The sequence below is a fragment of the Heptranchias perlo genome, chromosome 42 (assembly GCF_035084215.1).
Source record: "Heptranchias perlo isolate sHepPer1 chromosome 42, sHepPer1.hap1, whole genome shotgun sequence".
NCBI lineage: Eukaryota > Metazoa > Chordata > Chondrichthyes > Hexanchiformes > Hexanchidae > Heptranchias > Heptranchias perlo.
Window position 1 is genome coordinate 14,163,458 of NC_090366.1, and position 22,295 is coordinate 14,185,752.

At 48.6% G+C, this 22,295-nt stretch overlaps 3 protein-coding genes across 7 annotated transcripts in view; 2 read left to right on the forward strand and 1 right to left on the reverse strand.

Moving 5' to 3' along the window:
• Nucleotides 1-14,060, forward strand: part of LOC137306241 (uncharacterized) — a 29,378-nt gene extending 15,318 nt beyond the window's left edge. The window contains exons 4-7 of one of the 2 annotated variants that reach the window (XM_067975378.1): nucleotides 3,675-3,941; nucleotides 5,361-5,441; nucleotides 11,302-11,371; nucleotides 13,854-14,060. In XM_067975378.1, the coding sequence (XP_067831479.1) occupies nucleotides 3,675-3,941; nucleotides 5,361-5,441; nucleotides 11,302-11,371; nucleotides 13,854-13,869 (434 nt within the window). In that variant the 3' untranslated portion in view covers nucleotides 13,870-14,060. The remainder of the gene's footprint in view (nucleotides 1-3,674; nucleotides 3,942-5,360; nucleotides 5,442-11,301; nucleotides 11,372-13,853) is intronic. The other variant, XM_067975379.1, reaches the window with a different exon arrangement.
• The window catches only part of LOC137306238 (von Willebrand factor A domain-containing protein 7-like), a 141,658-nt gene that overhangs the window by 65,997 nt on the left and 53,366 nt on the right, over nucleotides 1-22,295 (forward strand). The gene's annotated exons all lie outside the window — the stretch shown is intronic.
• The window catches only part of LOC137306242 (tyrosine-protein phosphatase non-receptor type substrate 1-like), a 37,010-nt gene that overhangs the window by 8,872 nt on the left and 5,843 nt on the right, over nucleotides 1-22,295 (reverse strand). The window contains exons 2-4 of one of the 3 annotated variants that reach the window (XM_067975381.1): nucleotides 21,743-22,099; nucleotides 21,081-21,383; nucleotides 16,166-19,978 (exon numbers count right to left, since the gene is read on the reverse strand). In XM_067975381.1, the coding sequence (XP_067831482.1) occupies nucleotides 19,824-19,978; nucleotides 21,081-21,383; nucleotides 21,743-22,099 (815 nt within the window). In that variant the 3' untranslated portion in view covers nucleotides 16,166-19,823. Of the gene's footprint in view, nucleotides 1-16,165; nucleotides 19,979-21,080; nucleotides 21,384-21,742; nucleotides 22,100-22,295 lie in introns of those variants that run through there. The other 2 variants (XM_067975383.1, XM_067975380.1) reach the window with 2 other exon arrangements.

Genomic DNA, 22,295 nt, shown 5'->3' on the forward strand with positions numbered 1-22,295 from the left:
AGCGGGGCAGTGGGATTAGTTTGGGGATTGATACACGGCTATGGGGAGAGAGTGGGGCAGTGGGATTAGTTTGGGAGTGATACAGGGCTATGGGGAGAGAGTGGGGCAGTGGGATTAGTTTGGGGATTGATACAGGGCTATGGGGAGAGAGCGGGGCAGTGGGATTAGTTTGGGGATTGATACAGGGCTATGGGGAGAGAGCGGGGCAGTGGGATTAGTTTGGGGATTGATACAGGGCTATGGGGAGAGAGTGGGGCAGTGGGATTAGTTTGGGGATTGATACAGGGCTATGGGGAGAGAGTGGGGCAATGGGATTAGTTTGGGATTGATACAGGGCTATGGGGAGAGAGTGGGGAGGTGGGATTAGTTTGGGATTGATACAGGGCTATGGGGAGAGAGCGGGGCAGTGGGATTAGTTTGGGGATTGATACAGGGCTATGGGGAGAGAGCAGGGCAGTGGGATTAGTTTGGGATTGATTCAGGGCTATGGGGAGAGAGTGGGGCGGTGGGATTAGTTTGGGGATTGATACAGGACTATGGGGAGAGAGCGAGGCAGTGGGATTAGTTTGGGGATTGATACAGGGCTATGGGGAGAGAGTGGGGCAGTGGGATTAGTTTGGGATTGATACAGGGCTATGGGGAGAGAGCGAGGCAGTGGGATTAGTTTGGGGATTGATACAGGGCTATGGGGAGAGAGTGGGGCAGTGGGATTAGTTTGGGGATTGATACAGGGCTATGGGGAGAGAGTGGGGTGGTGGGATTAGTTTGGGATTGATACAGGGCTATGGGGAGAGAGCGGGGCAGTGGGATTAGTTTAGGGATTGATACAGGGCTATGGGGAGAGAGTGGGGCAGTGGGATTAGTTTGGGATTGATACAGGGCTATGGGGAGAGAGCGGGGCAGTGGGATTAGTTTGGGATTGATACAGGGCTATTGGGAGAGAGCAGGGCAGTGGGATTAGTTTGGGATTGATACAGGGCTATGGGGAGAGAGCAGGGCAGTGGGATTAGTTTGGGGATTGATACAGGGCTATGGGGAGAGATTGGGGAGGTGGGATTAGTTTGGGGATTGATACAGGGCTATGGGGAGAGAGTGGGGCGGTGGGATTAGTTTGGGATTGATACAGAGCTATGGGGAGAGAGCGGGGCAGTGGGATTAGTTTGGGGATTGATACAGGGCTATGGGGAGAGAGTGGGGTGGTGGGATTAGTTTGGGATTGATACAGGGCTATGGGGAGAGAGCGGGGCAGTGGGATTAGTTTAGGGATTGATACAGGGCTATGGGGAGAGAGTGGGGCAGTGGGATTAGTTTGGGATTGATACAGGGCTATGGGGAGAGAGCGGGGCAGTGGGATTAGTTTGGGATTGATACAGGGCTATTGGGAGAGAGCAGGGCAGTGGGATTAGTTTGGGATTGATACAGGGCTATGGGGAGAGAGCAGGGCAGTGGGATTAGTTTGGGGATTGATACAGGGCTATGGGGAGAGATTGGGGAGGTGGGATTAGTTTGGGGATTGATACAGGGCTATGGGGAGAGAGTGGGGCGGTGGGATTAGTTTGGGATTGATACAGAGCTATGGGGAGAGAGCGGGGCAGTGGGATTAGTTTGGGATTGATACAGGGCTATGGGGAGAGAGCGGGGCAGTGGGATTAGTTTGGGGATTGATACAGGGCTATGGGGAGAGAGTGGGGCAGTGGGACTAGTTTGGGGATTGATACAGGGCTATGGGGAGAGAGTGGGCCGGTGGGATTAGTTTGGGATTGATACAGAGCTATGGGGAGAGAGCGGGGCAGTGGGATTAGTTTGGGATTGATACAGGGCTATGGGGAGAGAGCGGGGCAGTGGGATTAGTTTGGGGATTGATACAGGGCTATGGGGAGAGAGCGGGGCAGTGGGATTAGTTTGGGATTGATACAGGGCTATGCAGAGAGAGCGAGGCAGTGGGATTAGTTTGGGATTGATACAGGGCTATGGGGAGAGAGCGGGGCAGTGGGATTAGTTTGGGATTGATACAGGGCTATGGGGAGAGAGCGGGGCAGTGGGATTAGTTTGGGGATTGATACAGGGCTATGGGGAGAGAGTGGGGCAGTGGGATTAGTTTGGGGATTGATACAGGGCTATGGGGATAGAGCGGGGCAGTGGGATTAGTTTGGGGATTGATACAGGGCTATGGGGAGAGAGCGGGGCAGTGGGATTAGTTTGGGATTGATACAGGACTATGGGGCAGTGGGATTAGTTTGGGGATTGATGCAGGGCTATGGGGAGAGAGTGGGACAGTGGGATTAGTTTGGGATTGATACAGGACTATGGGGCAGTGGGATTAGTTTGGGAATGCTACACCAAAGAGCTAGCAGCGGTCGGAATATTGAGCTCGGCCGGGCAGCCCAGGTTGGAGAGAGGAAGAGGAAATCCTGGTCTTGCTCAGAGCTCCTTAGGTGTGGGCAGAATCGGCTATGATGCCCTCCGTAGTCAAATAGCCTTAGAACTCACACGGTCAACAGGCTTGCACGTGACGAGTGGCCCGGGCTAGAGGAGTGCAAAGGTCTTCAGGGAAAAAGAGGAGAAAATCAGCCATAAGAGAACGGAGGAAAGAGAAGACTGAGGGGAGACCTGATCGAGGTCTTTAAGATTATGAAGGGGTTCGATAGGGTAGACGTAGAGAAGATGTTTCCACTTGTGGGGGAGACCAGAACTAGGGGGCCATAAATATAAGATAGGGCTTTATTTCTAGGGGGTTGGAGTATAAAAGCAGGGAAGTCATGCTCCAACTGTACAGGGTGCTGGTGAGACCACACCTGGAGTACTGCGTACAGTTCTGGTGCCCTTATTTAAGGAAGGACATACTTGCATTGGAGGCAGTTCAGAGAAGGTTCACTGGGTTGATTCCGGGTATGGAAGGGTTGTCTTATGAGGAAAGATTGAACAGGTTGGGTCTATACTCATTGGAGTTTAGAAGAATGAGAGGAGATCTTATTGAAACATGCAAGATTCTGAGGGGACTCGATAGGGTAGATGCTGAGAGGATGTTACCCCTCATGGGGGAATCTAAAACTAGGGGGCATAGTCTCAGAATGAGGGGTCACCCGTTTAAGACGGAAATGAGGAGGAATTTCTTCTCCCAGAGGGTCGTGAATCTTTGGAATTCTTGACCCCAAAAAGCTGTGGAGGCTGAGTCATTGAATACATTCAAGGCCGAGTTAGACAAATTTTTGATCAGCGAGGGAGTCAAAGGATATGGGGAAAGGGCGGGAAAGTGGAGTTGAGGTAAAAATCAGATCAGCCATGATCTCATTGAATGGCGGAGCAGGCCCGAGGGGCCGAATGGCCTGCTCCTGCTCCTATCTCTTATAGTCACTAATAAATCCAATAGGGAATTCAGGAGAAACTTCTTTACCCAGAGAGTGGTGAGAATGTGGAACTCACTCCCACAAGGAGTGGTTGAGGTGAATAGTGTAGATGGATTTAAGGGGAAGCTGGATAAACACATGAGGGAGAAAGGAATAGAAGGATATGGTGATAGGGTGAGATGGAGTAGGGAGGGAGGAGGCTCGTGTGGAGCATAAACACCGGGATCGACCAGATGGGCCGAATGGCCTGTTTCTGTTCCGTAAATTCGATGTAATTCGATGAAGCCGAGTGGGAAGTTGGTGATAATTTGACTCCTTTTCTTTCAGATGTCATGATGAAGACGGTATGCACTGGGAAAACTGTGACAACAAACTTTGAGACCTGTGCAAACAAGTCCAGTAACTTTATACTGAGACATAAAGGAGTCAATGTTTGTAATTTTTCAAAATGTGAGGATGAAACCACTTTCAGATATGACCACAAGGGCTGTATCACTGTTCATATCTCAGAGGCACTCTCCAAACATGCCGGCATTTACAACTTAGAATATGGACAAGAATCATTAGCCTCCATGTGGGAACTCGTGGTTCAAGGTGAGTTTTGAAAGTAATATCTTTTTATGACATTCACTTTCACCCAAACTCTCCTTTCCCATTCGTCAACCCTGAGATCTCTGTGAAGCCCTGTTTTGTCCAATGCTTCCTGATCCTTGGAAGCTCATCTCTCACTCTCTCCCTCTGTCTCTCTCCCTCTCTCTCTGTCTCTCTCTCTCTCTATCTCTGTCTCTCTCTCTCAGTCTCTCTCTCTGTCTATCTCTCTCTCTCTGTCTCTCTCTCTCTCTCTCAGTCTCTCTATCTCTCTCTCTCTCACCCTCTCTCTCTCTCTCTCGCCTCTGAGTCAGAAGGTCGTGGGTTCGAGCCCCCACTCCAGAGACTTGAGCCCCGTAATCCAGGCCGATGCTCTCCAGTGTCAGTACTGAGGGAGCGCCGCGCTGTCGGAGGGTCAGCACTGAGGGAGCGCCGCACTGTCGGAGGGTCAGTACTGAGGGAGCGCTGCACTGTCGGAGGGTCAGTACTGAGGGAGCGCTGCACTGTCGGAGGGTCAGTACTGAGGGAGCGCCGCACTGTCGGAGGGTCGGTACTGAGGGAGCGCCGCACTGTCGGAGGGTCAGTGCTGAGGGAGCGCCGCACTGTCGGAGGGTCAGTACTGAGGGAGATGATCTGGTCATTTATCTCAGTGCTGTTTGTGGGATCTTGCTGTGCGCAAATCGGCTGCAGCATTTCCTACATTACAACAGTGACCACACTTCAAAAAAAAGTATTTCATCGTCTGTAAAGCACTCTGGGACGTCCTGAGGCGGAGAAATGGGAGTCTTTCCTTCTTTGCGCGAATGCCTCTCGTCGCCCGAAAGGCCACAGTCCGGCCCTCTGGAATGTTCCGCCAGCCTTTCCCCCACAATGCCTGCCCGGGCCTGCAGCTGAGGCTCGATGGGCTGCAGCGAGTTGGCGCTGGGTGGGGAGGGTGGGAGGTGGAGTTTGAGGAGCTCTGGGGCGTGACCGCGATCTCTTCTCCCCCAACCCCACCCCCCGGCCCGCCCGCCCGCCCGCACCCACTCCCCGCCGCCCCACTCAGCCCCCCAAGGTCGAATGGCTTGTTGACGCAATGAATGCCCCCTTCGCCTGTAATGGAGGATGCCCTTTGTGGGGTGGGGGGGCCTCTTACCCAATAGGGAGAGGGGGGGACACTGCGTTCGAGACAAAGAGAAATTTGGGGATGAGGATCAGGAAAGATGGGGTGTCTGGGGGAAGGGGCTGCTCACCCCCCGCTCCCGAAACTTTTACAGACCCCACCTGTTGAAATCAGTGGTCTGAAGATCAGGCGTGTTCGAAAACAGGTCTAGATCTGACCCGATAGATTACCACCCTGGAGTGGGGGCGTGAAGGGGGGAAACTCAAACCCCTGGGCACATCTGGTTTGCACTCATGCTCAATGGGCCAACCTTTCCTTTCCAGAATGTTCCGTCACAACCCCCGAGGGAAACGCAAGAGGACGTGCAGAAGGGAGAAGGGTCACTCCCACCGACTCGTCAACAGGTGGACAGCCCCTCGACTCCATGTGACCACAACTGATCCCGACATGGGGATTTAAGCACATCAAACACGGCTACAGAGACTCACATGGGACAAAGAGCCAGCCCCTGGGCTGAAACTAATTAGGCTTTCCCTCACTTCGGGCTGAAAATCTAATCGAGTGGTTCGGGGGGTTTATATATAGAATAACAGATACCCGGGAGTGAGTTACAGACTGGAATCTAATCGAGGGGTTCGGGGGGTTTATATATAGAATTACAGATACCCGGGAGTGAGTTACAGACTGGAATCTAATCGAGGGGTTCGGGGGGTTTATATATAGAATAACAGATACCCAGGAGTGAGTTACAGACTGGAATCTAATCGAGCGGTTCGGGGGGTTTATATATAGAATAACAGATATCTGGGCGTGAGTTACAGGCTGGAATCTAATCGAGGGGTTCGGGGGGTTTATATATAGAATAACAGATACCCGGGAGTGAGTTACAGGCTGGAATCTAATCGAGGGGTTCGGTGGGGTTTATATATAGAATAACAGATACCCGGGAGTGAGTTACAGGCTGGAATCTAATCGAGGGGTTCGGTGGGGTTTATATATAGAATAACAGATACCCGGGAGTGAGAGACAAGCTGGAATCTAATCGAGGGGTTCGGGGGGTTTATATATAGAATAACAGATACCCGGGAGTCAGTTACAGGCTGGAATCCAATCAAGGGGTTCGGGGGGGTTTACATGTAGAATAACAGATACCCGGGAATGAGTTACAGGCTGGAATCTAAGCAAGGGGTTCGGGGGGTTTATATATAGAATAACAGATACCCGGGAGTGAGTTACAGGCTGGAATCTAAGCAAGGGGTTCGGGGGGTTTATATATAGAATAACAGATACCCGGGAGTCAGTTACAGGCTGGAATCCAATCAAGGGGTTCGGGGGGGTTTATATGTAGAATAACAGATACCCGGGAATGAGTTACAGGCTGGAATCGAATCGAGGGATTCGGGGGGTTTATATATAGAATAAGAAATACCCGGGAGTGAGTTACAGGCTGGAATCTAATCGAGGGGTTCGGGGGGTTTAAATATAGAATAACAGATACCCGGGAGTGAGTTTCAGGCTGGAATCTAATCGAGGGGTTCGGGGGGTTTATATATAGAATAACAGATACCCGGGAGTGAGTTACAGACTGGAATCTAATCGAGGGTTTCGGGGGGTTTATATAGAGAATAACAGATATCTGGGAGTGAGTTACAGACTGGAATCTAATCGAGGGGTTCGGGGGGTTTATATATAGAATAACAGATACCCGGGAGTGAGTTACACACTGGAATCTAATCGAGGGGTTCGGGGGGTTTATTTATAGAATAACAGATATCTGGTCGTGAGTTACCGGCTGGAATCTATTCGAGGGGTTCGGGGGGTTTATATATAGAATAACAGATCCCCGGGAGTGAGTTACAGGCTGGAATCTAATCGAGGGGTTCGGGGGGTTTAAATATCGAATAACAGATACCCGGGAGTGAGTTTCAGGCTGGAATCTAATCGAGGGGTTCGGGGGGTTTATATATAGAATAACAGATACCCGGGAGTGAGTTACAGACTGGAATCTAATCGAGGGTTTCGGGGGGTTTATATAGAGAATAACAGATATCTGGGAGTGAGTTACAGACTGGAATCTAATCGAGGGGTTCGGGGGGTTTATATATAGAATAACAGATACCCGGGAGTGAGTTACAGACTGGAATCTAATCGAGGGGTTCGGGGGGTTTATATATAGAATAACAGATACCCGGGAGTGAGTTACTGGCTGGAATCTAATTGAGGGGTTCGGGGGGTTTATATGTGGAATAATAGATACCCGGGAGTGAGTTACAGGCTGGAATCTAATCGAGGGGTTCAGGGGGGGTTTATATATAGAATAACAGATACCCGAGAGTGAGTTACAGACTGGAATCTAATCGAGGGGTTCGGGGGGGTTTATATATAGAATAACAGATACCCGGGAGTGAGTTACAGGCTGGAATCTAATCGAGGGGTTCGGGCGGTTTATATATAGAATAACAGATACCCGGGAGTGAGTTACAGGCTGGAATCTAATCGAGGGGTTCAGGGGGGTTTATATATAGAATAACAGATACCCGGGAGTGAGTTACAGTCTGGAATCTAATCGAGGGGTTCGGGGGGTTTATATATAGAATAACAGATATCTGGGAGTGAGTTACAGGCTGGAATCTAATCGAGGGGTTCGGGGGGGTTTTCTATAGAATAACAGATATCTGGGAGTGAGTTACAGGCTGGAATCTAATCGAGGGGTTCGGGGGGTTTATATATAGAATAACAGAAACCCAGGAGTGAGTTACAGACTGGAATCTAATCGTGGGGTTCGGGGGGTTTATATTTCGAAGAACAGATACCCGGGAGTGAGTTACAGGCTGGAATCTAATCAAGGGGTTTGTGGGGTTTATATATAGAATAACAGATACCCGGGAGTCAGTTACAGGCTGGAATCCAATCGAGGAGTTCGGGAGGGGTTTATACATAGAATAACGGATACCCGGGAGTGAGTTACAGGCTGGAATCTAATCAAGGGGCTTGTGGGGTTTAGATATAGAATAACAGATACCCGGGAGTGAGTTACAGGCTGGAATCTAATCGAGGGGTTCGGGGGGGTTTACATATAGAATAACAGATACCCGGGAGTGAGTTACAGGCTGGAATCTAATTGAGGGGTTCGGGGGGGTTTATATACAGAATAACAGATACCCGGGAGTGAGTTACAGACTGGAATCTAATCGAGGGGTTCGGGGGGGTTTATATATCGAATAACAGATACCCAGGAGTGAGTAACAGGCTGGAATCTAATCGAGGGGTTCGGGGGTTTACATACGGAATAACATATAACCGGGAGTGAGTTACAGACTGGAATCTAATCGAGGGGTTCGGGGGGGGGTTTATATATAGAATAACAGATACCCGGGAGTGAGTTCCAGGCTGGAATCTAATCAAGGGATTCGGGGGGGGTTATATACAGAATAACAGATACCCAGGAGTGAGTTTCAAACTGGAATCTAATCGAGGGGTTCGGGGGGGTTTCTATATAGAATAACAGATACCCGGGAGTGAGTTACAGACTGGAATCTAATCGAGGGGTTCGGGGAGTTCATACATCGAGTAACAGATACCCGGGAGTGAGTTACAGACTGGAATCTAATCGAGGGGTTCGGGGGGTTTATATATAGAATAACGGATACCTGGGAGTGAGTTACAGGCTGGAATCTAATCGAGGGGTTCAGGGGGGATTTATACATAAAATAACAGATACCCGGGAGTGAGTTACAGGCTGGAATCTAATCGAGGGGTTTGGGGGGTTTATATGTGGAATAACAGATACCCGGGAGTGAGTAACAGGCTGGAATCTAATCGAGGGGTTCGGGGGGTTTATATATAGAATATCAGATATCTGGGAGTGAGTTGCAGACTGGAATCTAATCGAGGGGTTCGGGGGGTTTATATACAGAATAAGAGATACCCGGGAGTGAGTTCCAGACTGGAATCTAATCGAGGGGTTCGGGGGGTTTATATACAGAATAAGAGATACCCGGGAGTGAGTTCCAGACTGGAATCTAATCGAGGGGTTCGGGGGGTTTATATATAGAATAACAGATACCCCGGAGTGAGTTACAGACTGGAATCTAATCGAGGGGTTCGGGGGGGTTTATATATAGAATAACAGATACCCAGGAGTGAGTAACAGGCTGGAATCTAATCGAGGGGTTCGGGGGGTTTATATATAGAATAACAGATATCTGGGAGTGAGTTACAGACTGGAATCTAATCGCGGGGTTCGGGGGGTTTATATATAGAATAACAGATACCCGGGAGTGAGTTACAGGCTGAAATCTAATCGAGGGGTTCGGGGGGTTTATATATAGAATAACAGATACCCGGGAGTGAGTGCAGAGTGGAATCTAATTGAGGGGTTCGGGGGGTTTATATATAGAATAACAGATACCCGGGAGTGAGTTACAGACTGGAATCTAATCGAGGGGTTCGGGGTGTTTATATATAGAATAACAGATACCCGGGAGTGAGTTACTGACTGGAATCTAATCGAGGGGTTCGGGGGGTTTATATATAGAATAACAGATACCCGGGAGTGAGTTACAGACTGGAATCTAATCGAGGGGTTCGGGGGGTTTATATATAGAATAACAGATACCCGGGAGTGAGTTACAGACTGGAATCTAATCGAGGGGTTCGGGGGGTTTATATATAGAATAACAGATACCCGGGAGTGAGTTACAGGCTGGAATCTAATCGAGGGGTTCGGGGGGGGTTTATATATAGAATAACAGATACCCGGGAGTGAGTTACAGGCTGGAATCTAATCGAGGGGTTCGGGTGGGTTTATATATAGAATATCGGATTGTAAAAGTCAAGAGTAAAGCCCCCTCTGGTGCATTGAGCCTGTCCCACACGATCGTGACACCTTGTGCATCACGACACTCCCACCCCACCCGAAACCTTGTGACCTCCCGGGTGAGGCAAGAAACCAGATTTAAAACCCACGGCCAATTTGGGGAAAAGAATAAAACTGGAAAATTCCTCTCCGACCTTTTAGGCGATCGAAACGAGTCCAGGAGATCACTCTGGCCCTGATTTACGGCGTGCGGTACCTCCCTCTTGCAAGAGGAGATCTCCGCCCCGGACACAAACAGGCCCCAGCTCTCGCTCGAAGGAATTCAGCGCATCGGGAACCATCGCACGATGCGGCAGCTTGTTCCAGAGGCCCGCAGCTCTCTGGGAAAACCTCCTGACATCTCACCCAGGTCTGGGCCTCACACGCAACTTAACATTGTGACCCCTGGCCTTCCCTAAATCTAATGAGTTGAAACAAACTGTCCGCACAAACACAATCCAAACAGCTTATAAACGTTGATCAAATCGTCCCCGAGGTCTACACTTCTCTAAAGTTGTCGCATCCCAGCTCTTCCCGCCTATCTTGGTAGCTAAGATGCTTCAAACTGAGAGTTGTTCTTTGTCTTCGAGTGTTCCATGTGCAGAGTTGGGTAACAGCTGTGGCTCAGTGTGAAGCTCTCTCTCTCACCCTCTCTCTCTCGCTCTCTCTCCTCTGAGTCAGAAGGTCGTGGATTCGAGCCCCCACTCCAGAGGCTCGAGCCCCGTAATCCAGGCTGACAGTCCCACAGTGTCAGTGCTGAGGGAGCGCTGCGCTGTCGGAGGGTCAGTACTGAGGCAGTGCCGCACTATCGGAGAGTCAGTACTGAGGGAGCGCCGCACTGTCGGAGGGTCAGTACTGAGGGAGCGCCGCACTGTCGGAGGGTCAGTACTGAGGGAGCGCCGCACTGTCGGAGGGTCAGTACTGAGGGAGCGCCGCACTGTCGGAGGGTCAGTACTGAGGGAGCGCCGCACTGTCGGAGGGTCAGTACTGAAGGAGTGCTGCACTGTCGGAGATGCCGTCTTTCAGATGAGACATTAAACCGGAGGCCCCCGTCTGCCCTCTCAGGTGGATGTAAAAGATCCCACGGCCACTATTTTGAAGAAGAGCAGCGGGGAGTTCTCCCCGGTGTCCTGGGGCCGATATTTATCCCTCGACCAACATCACTAAAAATCAAATGATCTGGTCATTTATCACATTGCTGTTTGTGGGATCTTGCTGTGTGCAAATTGGCTGCCGCGTTTCCTACATTACAACAGTGACCAGACTTCAAAAAGAAAAGTACTTCATTGGGTGTAAAGCGCTTTGGGACGTCCTGAGGTGGTGAAAGACGCTGGAGAAATGCAAGTTCTTTTCTTTTCCAGAGTTTGTTACTTCTTTTAACAAGAATTCCCGTCTTTTATTCACAGTTCTCACTGCGAAGACGAGTGCAGGAATTGTGCTGGTGTACATGGCTCTCCAACTGCTCCTCGTGTTACAGTAAGTGCTGGCTTCGACCTGTCATGCCCCTCCTGTAATCGGCCTCACCTTCAGGTTCAGGGAGACGGGCGGTGGGGAGAGAGGGGACGAGAATCGGACAAACTGACCAGGGTTAATCCTGGGACCTCTGACCTGCTGACTGGGCCCTGGTCTGGCAGGCAGCGGTTACACTGTCTGGGCAGCTCCGTCTCGACCAAAACTGGACAGGGGGTTCGGGGGGAGGGAGGAGAGGCAGCACAGGAAAGGGCGGATGCAGGATCTATCGGTATGAGGCACAGCAGGTTCAGGGGGTTTATATATAGAATAACGAATCGCTAGGGCGGTAAATAGGGCTTTAAACTAATCGGGAAGGGGGGTAAATTTATGAGTCTAAAGAGAAAAGTCATGGCTGTAGAGCAGGGTAGCGATTTGGCTAAAAACAAGCAGCGTGAGTCAGGACGGGGCAGAGAGTTTAGCAAAGGTAATAGGGCATTGGTGACTAAGGTCACATCAGGGAAGAATAGTCAAAAGTTAAAATTAAAGGCGCCTTATCTGAATGTTCGTAACAAGATAGAAGAATTATTGGCACAAATAGAGACAAATGGGTTTGATCTGGTAGCCATCGCTGAGACATGGTGGCAGGGTGACCAAGGTTGGGATCTGAATATTCCAGAGTCCTTGACTTTTAGAAAAGATGGGCAGAATGGAAAAGGAGTGATGATAAGGGATGAGATAAGGGCAGTCACGAGGAAGGGTCTTAGCTCAGAAAGTCAGGATGTAGAATCAGTCTGGGTAGAGCTAAGAAATAACAAGTGGCAGAAAACACTGGTGGGAGTAGTTTGCAGGCCCGCCTAACAGTAGTTATAGTGTTGGACAGAGTCTCAATCAGGAAGTTAGACAAGCATGTAACAAGGGCAATGCAATAATCGTGGGGGATTTTAATCTCCATATAGACTGGGCAAACCAAATTTGCAAAAATAGTCTGGAGGACGAGTTCATGGAATGCATTCGAGACAGTTTTCTGGAACAATATGCCGAGGAACCGACTCGGGAATGGGCTATTTTGGATCTAGTATTGTGTAATGAGACAGGGTTAATTAGTAATCTTATAATCAAGGATCCTCTAGGGAAGAGTAATCATAATATAGAATTTCATATTGAGTTTGAGAGCGATGTAGTTAAATCCGAAACTAGGGTTTTAAATTTAAACAAAGCCAATTATGCAGGTATGAGGGGCGAGTTGGCTGAGGTAGATTGGGAAATTAAATTAAAAGGTATGATTGTAGATAAGCAATGGCGAACATTTAAAGAAATAATTCATAATTCTTAACGAATGTACATTCCCTTGAAGAATAAAAACTCCACGGGAAAAGTGATCCAGCCCTGGCTAACTAGAGAAGTTAAGGATAGTATTAGATTAAAAGAAGAGGCTTATAATGGTGACAAGAAGAGTAGTAAGCCTGAGGATTGGGAGAGTTTTCGAAACCAGCAAAGGATGACCAAGAAATTGATAAAGAGGGAGAAAATAGAATATGAGAGTAAACTAGCAAGAAATATAAAAACAGATTGTAAGAGCTTCTACAAGTGTGTAAAAAGGAAGAGATTAGCCAAAGTAAACGTTGGTCCCTTAGAGGCTGAGACAGGAGAAATTATAATGGGGAATCAGGAAATGGCAGATGCGTTAAACAAATATTTTGTATCTGTCTTCACAGTAGAAGACAAAAGGCCTACCAGAAATAGTGGGGAACCAAGGGGTTAATGAGAGTGAGGAACTTAAAGTAATTAATATTCGTAAAGAAAAAGTACTGGAGAAATTAATGGGACTAAAAGCCAATAAATCCCCTGGACCTGATGGCCTACATCCCAGGGTTCTAAAAGAGGAGGCTGCAGAGATAGTGGATGCATTGGTTTTGATCTTCCAGAATTCCCTAGATTCTAGAACGGTCCCCATGGATTGGAAGGCAGCAAATGTAACCCCGCTATTCAAGAAAGGAGGGAGAGAGAAAACAGGGAACTACAGGCCAGTTAGCCTGACATTAATAGTAGGGAAAATGCTGGAATCCATTATTAAGGAAGTGGTAACAGGGCACTTGGAAAATATTAGGACAGGTGACCAAAAGCTTGGTCAAAGAGGGAGGTTTTAAGGAGCGTCTTAAAGGAGGAGAGAGAGAGGCGGAGAGGTTTAGGGAGGGAATTCCAGAGCTCAGGGCCCAGGCAGCTGAAGGCACGGCCGCCAATGGTGGAGCGATGGGAATCGGGGGATGGACAAGAGGCCAGAGTTGGAGGAGCGCAGAGATCTCGGAGGGTTGTAGGGGCTGGAGGAGGTGGTGGTGAGGTAGAGCTGCGTGTTGTCAGCGTACATGCAGAACCTGACGTCGTGTTTTGGGGACGATGTCACCGAGGGGCAGCATGTAGATGAGATACAGGCTTTTAGGAACCAAGACTGACGTCACCTAAAGATTTAGTTCTTGAATTTCCTTGTCTTCTCTTTGGTCCTTTTCAGCTTGGCGATGACTTGATCTCTGGGCCTGGAGTTATTCTGAGGCTTGATTTGAGGAGAATTGAGTCGCATTCGATTGGCGTTGAGTTCTACTTTCGTTTAAGGATGGAAAGATTATGAAGAGCCAATTCAGAATTTAGAGCATATTGATTGTTGTTCCCTGTATTCTGGTGCTTTGTTCTTATGGTTAGATCTATTACATTTCCTGACTCAAGTTATCAATGACACACGTTTCATTTTGTAAACTCATTTTTCAATTTGTGTCGCATTTCACCATTAGATTTATTGAACACCAATCATCTTGCTGTGCAACTTTGAAGAAACCCTCTTTGTTCATCTCCGTTCTTCCCCACATCACAGGGTCAATAGCACGGCTCTGGGGCCAGATCTGAGATCCATCCCGTCTCAAATCATAAAAAGCTAACATTATGTGGCTCAGTGGCTCTCTCTCTCTCTCACCGCTGAGTCAGAAGGTCGTGGGTTCGAGCCCCCACTCCAGATACTCGAGCCCCATAATCCAGGCCGACACACCCCCAGTGCCCAGTGCTGAGGGAGTGCCGCACTGTCGGAGGGTCAGTACTGAGGGAGCGCCGCACTGTCGGAGGGTCAGTACTGAGGGAGCGCCGCACTGTCGGAGGGTCAGTACTGAGGGAGTGCTGCACTGTCGGAGGGTCAGTACTGAGGGAGCGCTGCACTGTCGGAGGGTCGGTACTGAGGGGGTGCCAATCTGTCGGAGGGTCAGTACTGAGGGAGCGCCGCACTGTCGGAGGGTCAGTACTGAGGGAGCGCCGCACTGTCGGAGGGTCAGTACTGAGGGAGCGCTACACTGTCGGAGGGTCAGTACTGAGGGAGCGCCGCACTGTCGGAGGGTCAGTACTGAGGGAGCGCCGCACTGTCGGAGGGTCAGTACTGAGGGAACGCTGCACTGTCGGAGGGTCAGTACTGAGGGAGCGCCGATCTGTCGGAGGGTCAGCACTGAGGGAGTGCCGATCTGTCGGAGGGTCAGTACTGAGGGAGCGCCGCACTGTCGGAGGGTCAGTACTGAGGGAGCGCTGCACTGTCGGAGGGTCAGTACTGAGGGAACGCTGCACTGTCGGAGGGTCAGTACTGAGGGAGCGCCGCACTGTCGGAGGGTCAGTACTGAGGGAGCGCCGCACTGTCGGAGGTGCCGTCTTTCAGGATGAGACCTTAAACCGAGGCCTCAGGTGGGATGTAAAAGATCCCACGGCCACTATTTTGAAGAAGAGCAGGGGGGAGTTCTCCCCGGTGTCCTGGGGCCGATATTTATCCCTCAACCAACATCACTAAAAAAAAACAGATAATCTGGTCATTATCGTATCGCTGTTTGTGGGATCTTGCTGTGCGCAAATTGACTTACAAACACACAAAAATAACAGACAGGAAAAGACCCACTGGTTCACGACCTCAGGGTAACCCAAAGCGCCCCACAGCCAACAAAGTACTTTTTTTTTTAAGTGTGGTCACTGTTGTAATGTAGGAAACGCGGCAGCCGATTTGCGCACAGCAAGATCCCACAAACAGCAATTTGAGAAATGACCAGATCATCTGTTTTCCAGTGACCTTGGTCCCAGATCTTTGCGATGCTCTTTCTCACCTGATGAAGCTGGTCCGAGGATTTTCTTGCTTGTCACTCTTTGGAGAGGGTGCAGAGGAGATTTACCAGAATGGGACCAGGGACGAGGGACTTCAGTTATGTGGAGAGACTGGAGAAGCTGGGATTGTTCTCCTCAGAGCAGAGAAGGTTAAGGGGAGATTTAATCGAGGGGTTCAAAATCATGAGGGGGTTTTGATGGAGTAAATAAGGAGAAACTGCTTCCAGTGGCAGGAGGGTCGGTAACCAGAGGACACAGATTTAAGATAATTGGTAAAAGAACCAGAGGGGGAGATGAGGAGAATGTTTTTTTACGCAGCGAGTTGTTCTGATCTGGAATGCGCTGCCTGAAAGGGCGGTGGAAGCAGATTGAATAATAACTTTCAAAAGGGGGAATTGGATAAATACTTGAAGGGGAAAAATTTGCAGGGCAATGGGGGGAGTGGGACTAATTGGATAGCTCTTTCAAAGAGCCGGCACAGGCACGATGGGCCGAATGGCCTCCTTCTGTGCGGTAAGATTCCGTGATTCCAGATTTCAGAACTTGTAATTTGGGTACATTCCAGCAATCTGCTTGAAAAGATCTGGTCTATTTTCTTGAATTGTGCAGATGGAGACTAAATCCTTCTGTGTCGAACTCTGCTGAGATGGAGGGACAGCGAGAATAATTAAAGACACAGTGACCAGGCAAGGCACAATCATATTTTTTTCAAATATCCAGTGGCGTTTAATTTTTAATATTGCACGGACTAAGCTAGAGAGAACGGAACAATAGGCGTGAGGAGATAACAGTAATCCTCAGTAATTTTTTTAAAGGATTTTTTTTTGACTGTGTGGCTGTCTCTTTAAGGACCAGTACAGTTCTGTCCCAATCCCAAACAACTCCCGGTCCCACTAAACTTATCAATTTGCTGTTAGACAAGTAATCAGGCAAAGCAAGACATCATGAAAATACCGAGATTCAAGGCCGCTGTTCTCAAACCGTGCCCCCCTCCACGCGAAGGGGCTTGAAGAGGGTGAGAGGGGGTTTCGAGATTGGACAGTCCACTGTACACAACACGTTTGTTCTTGGTTCGAGAGGGTTGGAGATCACGGCCGAATTCATCACAGCTCAGTCCCTGACAGAATCGGAAACTCGGGCTGATGGAACAGACCTGACTCCAATTGAGGTGGGATTACATCAATGGGGTTTAAGACTGTGTCCATTCTATGATTGGGGTTTAAGACTGTGTCCATTCTATGATTGGGGTTTAAGACTGTGTCCATTCTATGATTGGGGTTTAAGACTGTGTCCATTCAATGATTGGGGTTTAAGACTGTGTCCATTCTATGATTGGGGTTTAAGACTGTGTCGATTCTATGATTGGGGTTTAAGACTGTTTCCATTCAATGATTGGGGTTTAAGACTGTGTCCATTCTATGATTGGGGTTTAAGACTGTGTCCATTCTATGATTGGGGTTTAAGACTGTGTCCATTCTATGATTGGGGTTTAAGACTGTGTCCATTCAATGATTGGGGTTTAAGACTGTGTCCATTCAGTGATTGGGGTTTAAGACTGTGTCCATTCAGTGATTGGGGTTTAAGACTGTGTCCATTCTATGATTGGGGTTTAAGACTGTGTCCATTCAGTGATTGGGGTTTAAGACTGTGTCCATTCTATGATTGGGGTTTAAGACTGTGTCCATTCAGTGATTGGGGTTTATAACTGTGTCCATTCTATGATTGGGGTTTAAGACTGTGTCCATTCTATGATTGGGGTTTAAGACTGTGTCCATTCAGTGATTGGGGTTTAAGACTCTGTCCATTCAGTGATTGGGGTTTAAGACTCTGTCCATTCAGTGATTGGGGTTTAAGACTGTGTCCATTCAGTGATTGGGGTTTATAACTGTGTCCATTCTATGATTGGGGTTTAAGACTGTGTCCATTCTATGATTGGGGTTTAAGACTGTGTCCATTCAGTGATTGGGGTTTATAACTGTGTCCATTCAGTGATTGGGGTTTATAACTGTGTCCATTCTATGATTGGGGTTTAAGACTGTGTCCATTCTATGATTGGGGTTTAAGACTGTGTCCATTCAGTGATTGGGGTTTAAGACTCTGTCCATTCAGTGATTGGGGTTTAAGACTCTGTCCATTCAGTGATTGGGGTTTAAGACTGTGTCCATTCAGTGATTGGGGTTTATAACTGTGTCCATTCTATGATTGGGGTTTAAGACTGTGTCCATTCTATGATTGGGGTTTAAGACTGTGTCCATTCAGTGATTGGGGTTTAAGACTCTGTCCATTCAGTGATTGGGGTTTAAGACTGTCCATTCAGTGATTGGGGTTTAAGACTGTGTCCATTCTATGATTGGGGTTTAAGACTGTGTCCATTCTATGATTGGGGTTTAAGACTCTGTCCATTCAGTGATTGGGGTTTAAGACTGTGTCCATTCTATGATTGGGGTTTAAGACTCTGTCCATTCAGCGATTGGGGTTTAAGACTCTGTCCATTCAGTGATTGGGGTTTAAGACTCTGTCCATTCAGTGATTGGGGTTTAAGACTGTGTCCATTCAATGATTGGGGTTTAAGACTGTGTCCATTCAGTGATTGGGGTTTAAGACTGTGTCCATTCAATGATTGGGGTTTAAGACTCTGTCCATTCTATGATTGGGGTTTAAGACTGTGTCCATTCAATGATTGGGGTTTAAGACTGTGTCCATTCTATGATTGGGGTTTAAGACTGTGTCCATTCTATGATTGGGGTTTATAACTGTGTCCATTCAATGATTGGAGTTTAAGACAGTGTCCATTCTATGATTGGGGTTTAAGACTGTGTCCATTCTATGATTGGGGTTTAAGACTCTGTCCATTCTATGATTGGGGTTTAAGACTCTGTCCATTCTATGATTGGGGTTTAAGACTCTGTCCATTCTATGATTGGGGTTTATAACTGTGTCCATTCAATGATTGGGGTTTAAGACTGTGTCCATTCAATGATTGGGGTTTAAGACTGTGTCCATTCAGTGATTGGGGTTTAAGACTCTGTCCATTCAGTGATTGGGGTTTAAGACTCTGTCCATTCAGTGATTGGGGTTTAAGACTGTGTCCATTCAGTGATTGGGGTTTATAACTGTGTCCATTCTATGATTGGGGTTTAAGACTGTGTCCATTCTATGATTGGGGTTTAAGACTGTGTCCATTCAGTGATTGGGGTTTATAACTGTGTCCATTCTATGATTGGGGTTTAAGACTGTGTCCATTCTATGATTGGGGTTTAAGACTGTGTCCATTCAGTGATTGGGGTTTAAGACTCTGTCCATTCAGTGATTGGGGTTTAAGACTGTCCATTCAGTGATTGGGGTTTAAGACTGTGTCCATTCTATGATTGGGGTTTAAGACTGTGTCCATTCTATGATTGGGGTTTAAGACTCTGTCCATTCAGTGATTGGGGTTTAAGACTGTGTCCATTCTATGATTGGGGTTTAAGACTCTGTCCATTCAGCGATTGGGGTTTAAGACTCTGTCCATTCAGTGATTGGGGTTTAAGACTCTGTCCATTCAGTGATTGGGGTTTAAGACTGTGTCCATTCAATGATTGGGGTTTAAGACTGTGTCCATTCAGTGATTGGGGTTTAAGACTGTGTCCATTCAATGATTGGGGTTTAAGACTCTGTCCATTCTATGATTGGGGTTTAAGACTGTGTCCATTCAATGATTGGGGTTTAAGACAGTGTCCATTCTATGATTGGGGTTTAAGACTGTGTCCATTCTATGATTGGGGTTTAAGACTCTGTCCATTCTATGATTGGGGTTTAAGACTCTGTCCATTCTATGATTGGGGTTTAAGACTCTGTCCATTCTATGATTGGGGTTTATAACTGTGTCCATTCAATGATTGGGGTTTAAGACTGTGTCCATTCTATGATTGGGGTTTAAGACTGTGTCCATTCTATGATTGGGGTTTAAGACTGTGTCCATTCTATGATTGGGGTTTAAGACTGTGTCCATTCAGTGATTGGGGTTTAAGACTGTGTCCATTCTATGATTGGGGTTTAAGACTGTGTCCATTCAATGATTGGGGTTTAAGACAGTGTCCCATTGCTGAGGTTGAATCCCGAAGGTGGTGGACGAGGACAATAGTTGTTCAGGTTAATCTCACAATTGAAGGTTTGGGCTTACAGTTCATTGCTGAGGTAGAATCTTGAGATTACTGGATCCAGTTATGGAGACTGAATTTCAAAGTTGAGACCATGGCCCCATTGTTGACCTGAAGTCTGACCAATTAAGACCGTGTCTCATTCTTGAAGCCGAGATTTGAAGTTGAGCGCTAGTTTTTTCAAGCCTGTCACTTAGTAAATACACACAGTGCATTCACACTTATATCGACGGAGATGGTGAGAGAGATACCAGCCAGTGTGGCTTTGATGCACAGGGAAAAGGTCTTTTCAGACTGAAGAGTATTATCAGCACAAGAACTGCAACTGAATTCATTATAATCAGGACGTACAAGAGGATCGGATGCTTGTGGGCCGCTGAAAGAAAGATTTATTACATCATTATCATTGCACGTGTTATAAAACAAATCTTCCTGTCCTCCCTAACTCTCCTGACAGCGGTTATAACGATACCAGCACCCCTCGCGTTCCTTGCCCATGTACTTCATGTGTGAGGACCAGATGGTGAGGCTTTACCGGCTATTCTAGCCTTTGGTGGGGCGCGGGCGGCGGGGGCCTGGGGGATGGGACGGGGCAGGAGCCTTGTCTGACTTTCCCATCCAGCCCAGGGACGCACAACTGTCAGCCGTGGATCAGTGAGCAGCAATCTTGCCCCTCGGGCGGACGTAAAAGATAGTTTCACCCTCTCAGTCCCGGTAAATCTTTTTCGCACTTTCTCCAGTGCTTCTACATCCTAATGACGTCTGTTGAGGGATAAATATTGGCCCCAGGAGTCCCGGGCAGAACTCCCCCCTTGCTCTTCTTCGAATTAGCGGCCGTGGGATCTTTGAGGGGCAGACGGGGACCCTCGGTTTAACGTCTCATCTGAAAGACGGCACCCCCGACAGTGCAGCACTCCCTCAGTACTGGCACTGGGAGTGTGGGTCTGGATTGTAGGTCTCTGGAGTGGGGGCTCGAACCCACGACCTTCTGACTCAGAGGCGAGAGAGAGAGAGACACTGAGACAGGGCTGACATCAAAAGCATCAAAAACTTGCATTTATATAGCGCCTTTAACATAGTAAAATGTCCCAAGGCGCTTCACAGGAGCGATTATCAGACACAATTTGAGACCGAGTCACATAAGGAGATATTAGGACAGGTGACCAAAAGCTTGGTCAAAGAGGTAGGTTTTAAGGAGCGTCTTAAAGGAGGAGAGAGAGAGGCGGAGAGGTTTAGGGAGGGAATTCCAGAGCTCAGGGCCCAGGCAGCTGAAGGCACGGCCGCCAATGGTGGAGCGATGGGAATCGGGAGATGGACGAGAGGCCAGAATTGGAGGAGCGCAGAGATCTCGGAGGGCCGTAGGGGCTGGAGGGAGGTGAGTGTGGCGAGGAGGCCATGGAGGGGTTTGAAAACCAGGATGAGAATTTTAAGTAGAGACAGGACTTTGAGCTGGAAGGAGAGCGAAGGTTTGTGCTTACCACTCACATCAATGTATTGTCTACTGTCGATCGTGCCAAACGAGGTATGGTTCAGCACACATCTGTACCTCACCTCGGCGTCCTGGCCTTGGCGGGTGAGGGAGATCTGGCTCACGACATTGTAAGTTCCCTTGCTGGAGGCGCTGGGAGTCACACTCGCGTTGTCCGCGGATACCAATGCCCCGTTTCTCAACCACACGATCTGGACTTCATTCCCGTCAGCGACCCTCGTGGCGCACGAGACAACGCGTCTCTGCTGTCCCCCACACGAGCAGTTGGCGGGAGGGGACAAGACGAGCGGATCTAATGGAAGAAAGGCGGACAACGTCGGAGGCTGAGACGAAGGATCGTCCTCAAATTCAACAAAGACGACAGCAACTTGCTTTTAACTTTAACGTCCCCAAGGCGCTTCACAGGAGCGATTATCAGACACAATTTCAGACCGAGCCACATCAGGAGATATTAGGACAGGTGACCAAAAGCTTGGCCAAAGAGGTAGGTTTTAAGGAGGGGAGAGAGGAGGAGAGGTTTAGGGAGGGAATTCCAGAGCTCAGGGCCCAGGCAGCTGAAGCGTTTTTGGGGACGTCCTGAGGTCGTGCAGGGCAGGTTAGAAATGAAAGTTCTTTCCTTAGTCTGTCAGTGGTATCGGCACTCCCACTTACCGTACACAAAGAGCTTTGTCCCCTTCCCTTCCTTGGCCAGGTTGTCCTCACCCACGAGGAAGGAGATATAACAGAAGTATCTCTCCGTGTCCTTTATCTGGAGGTTGCGGATGAGCAGGGAGAAGTCTCGGCCCTCGCCGTGTTTGGTGAACACCAGTCGGCCTCCGTAGGGCGCTGGGCTCCCGGGGTATATCACGCTCAGCCCGTTGACATGGCCCTTGAGGGTCCAATACACCGCGCTCCGATAGATGTTCTCCTGGTCGAAGGTGTAGGAGCAGTTCAAAATGACGGATTGTCCCATTGGCCTGCTGACAAACGATGGCTCTTGGACAACGACAAGCTCGCCATGGCAATAATCTGAGGGGACGGAGACAAACAACTAAGGGCCGTTCCCACAACAGAAAGGTGCCTGCACCCACAATAACAAGTTGCATTTATATAGCACCTTTAACATCCGCAGGGCGCGTCACGGGACGAAATTTGACACCGAGCCGCATAAGGAGATATTAGGGCAGGTGACCAAAAGCTCGGTCAAAGAGGGAGGTTTTAAGGA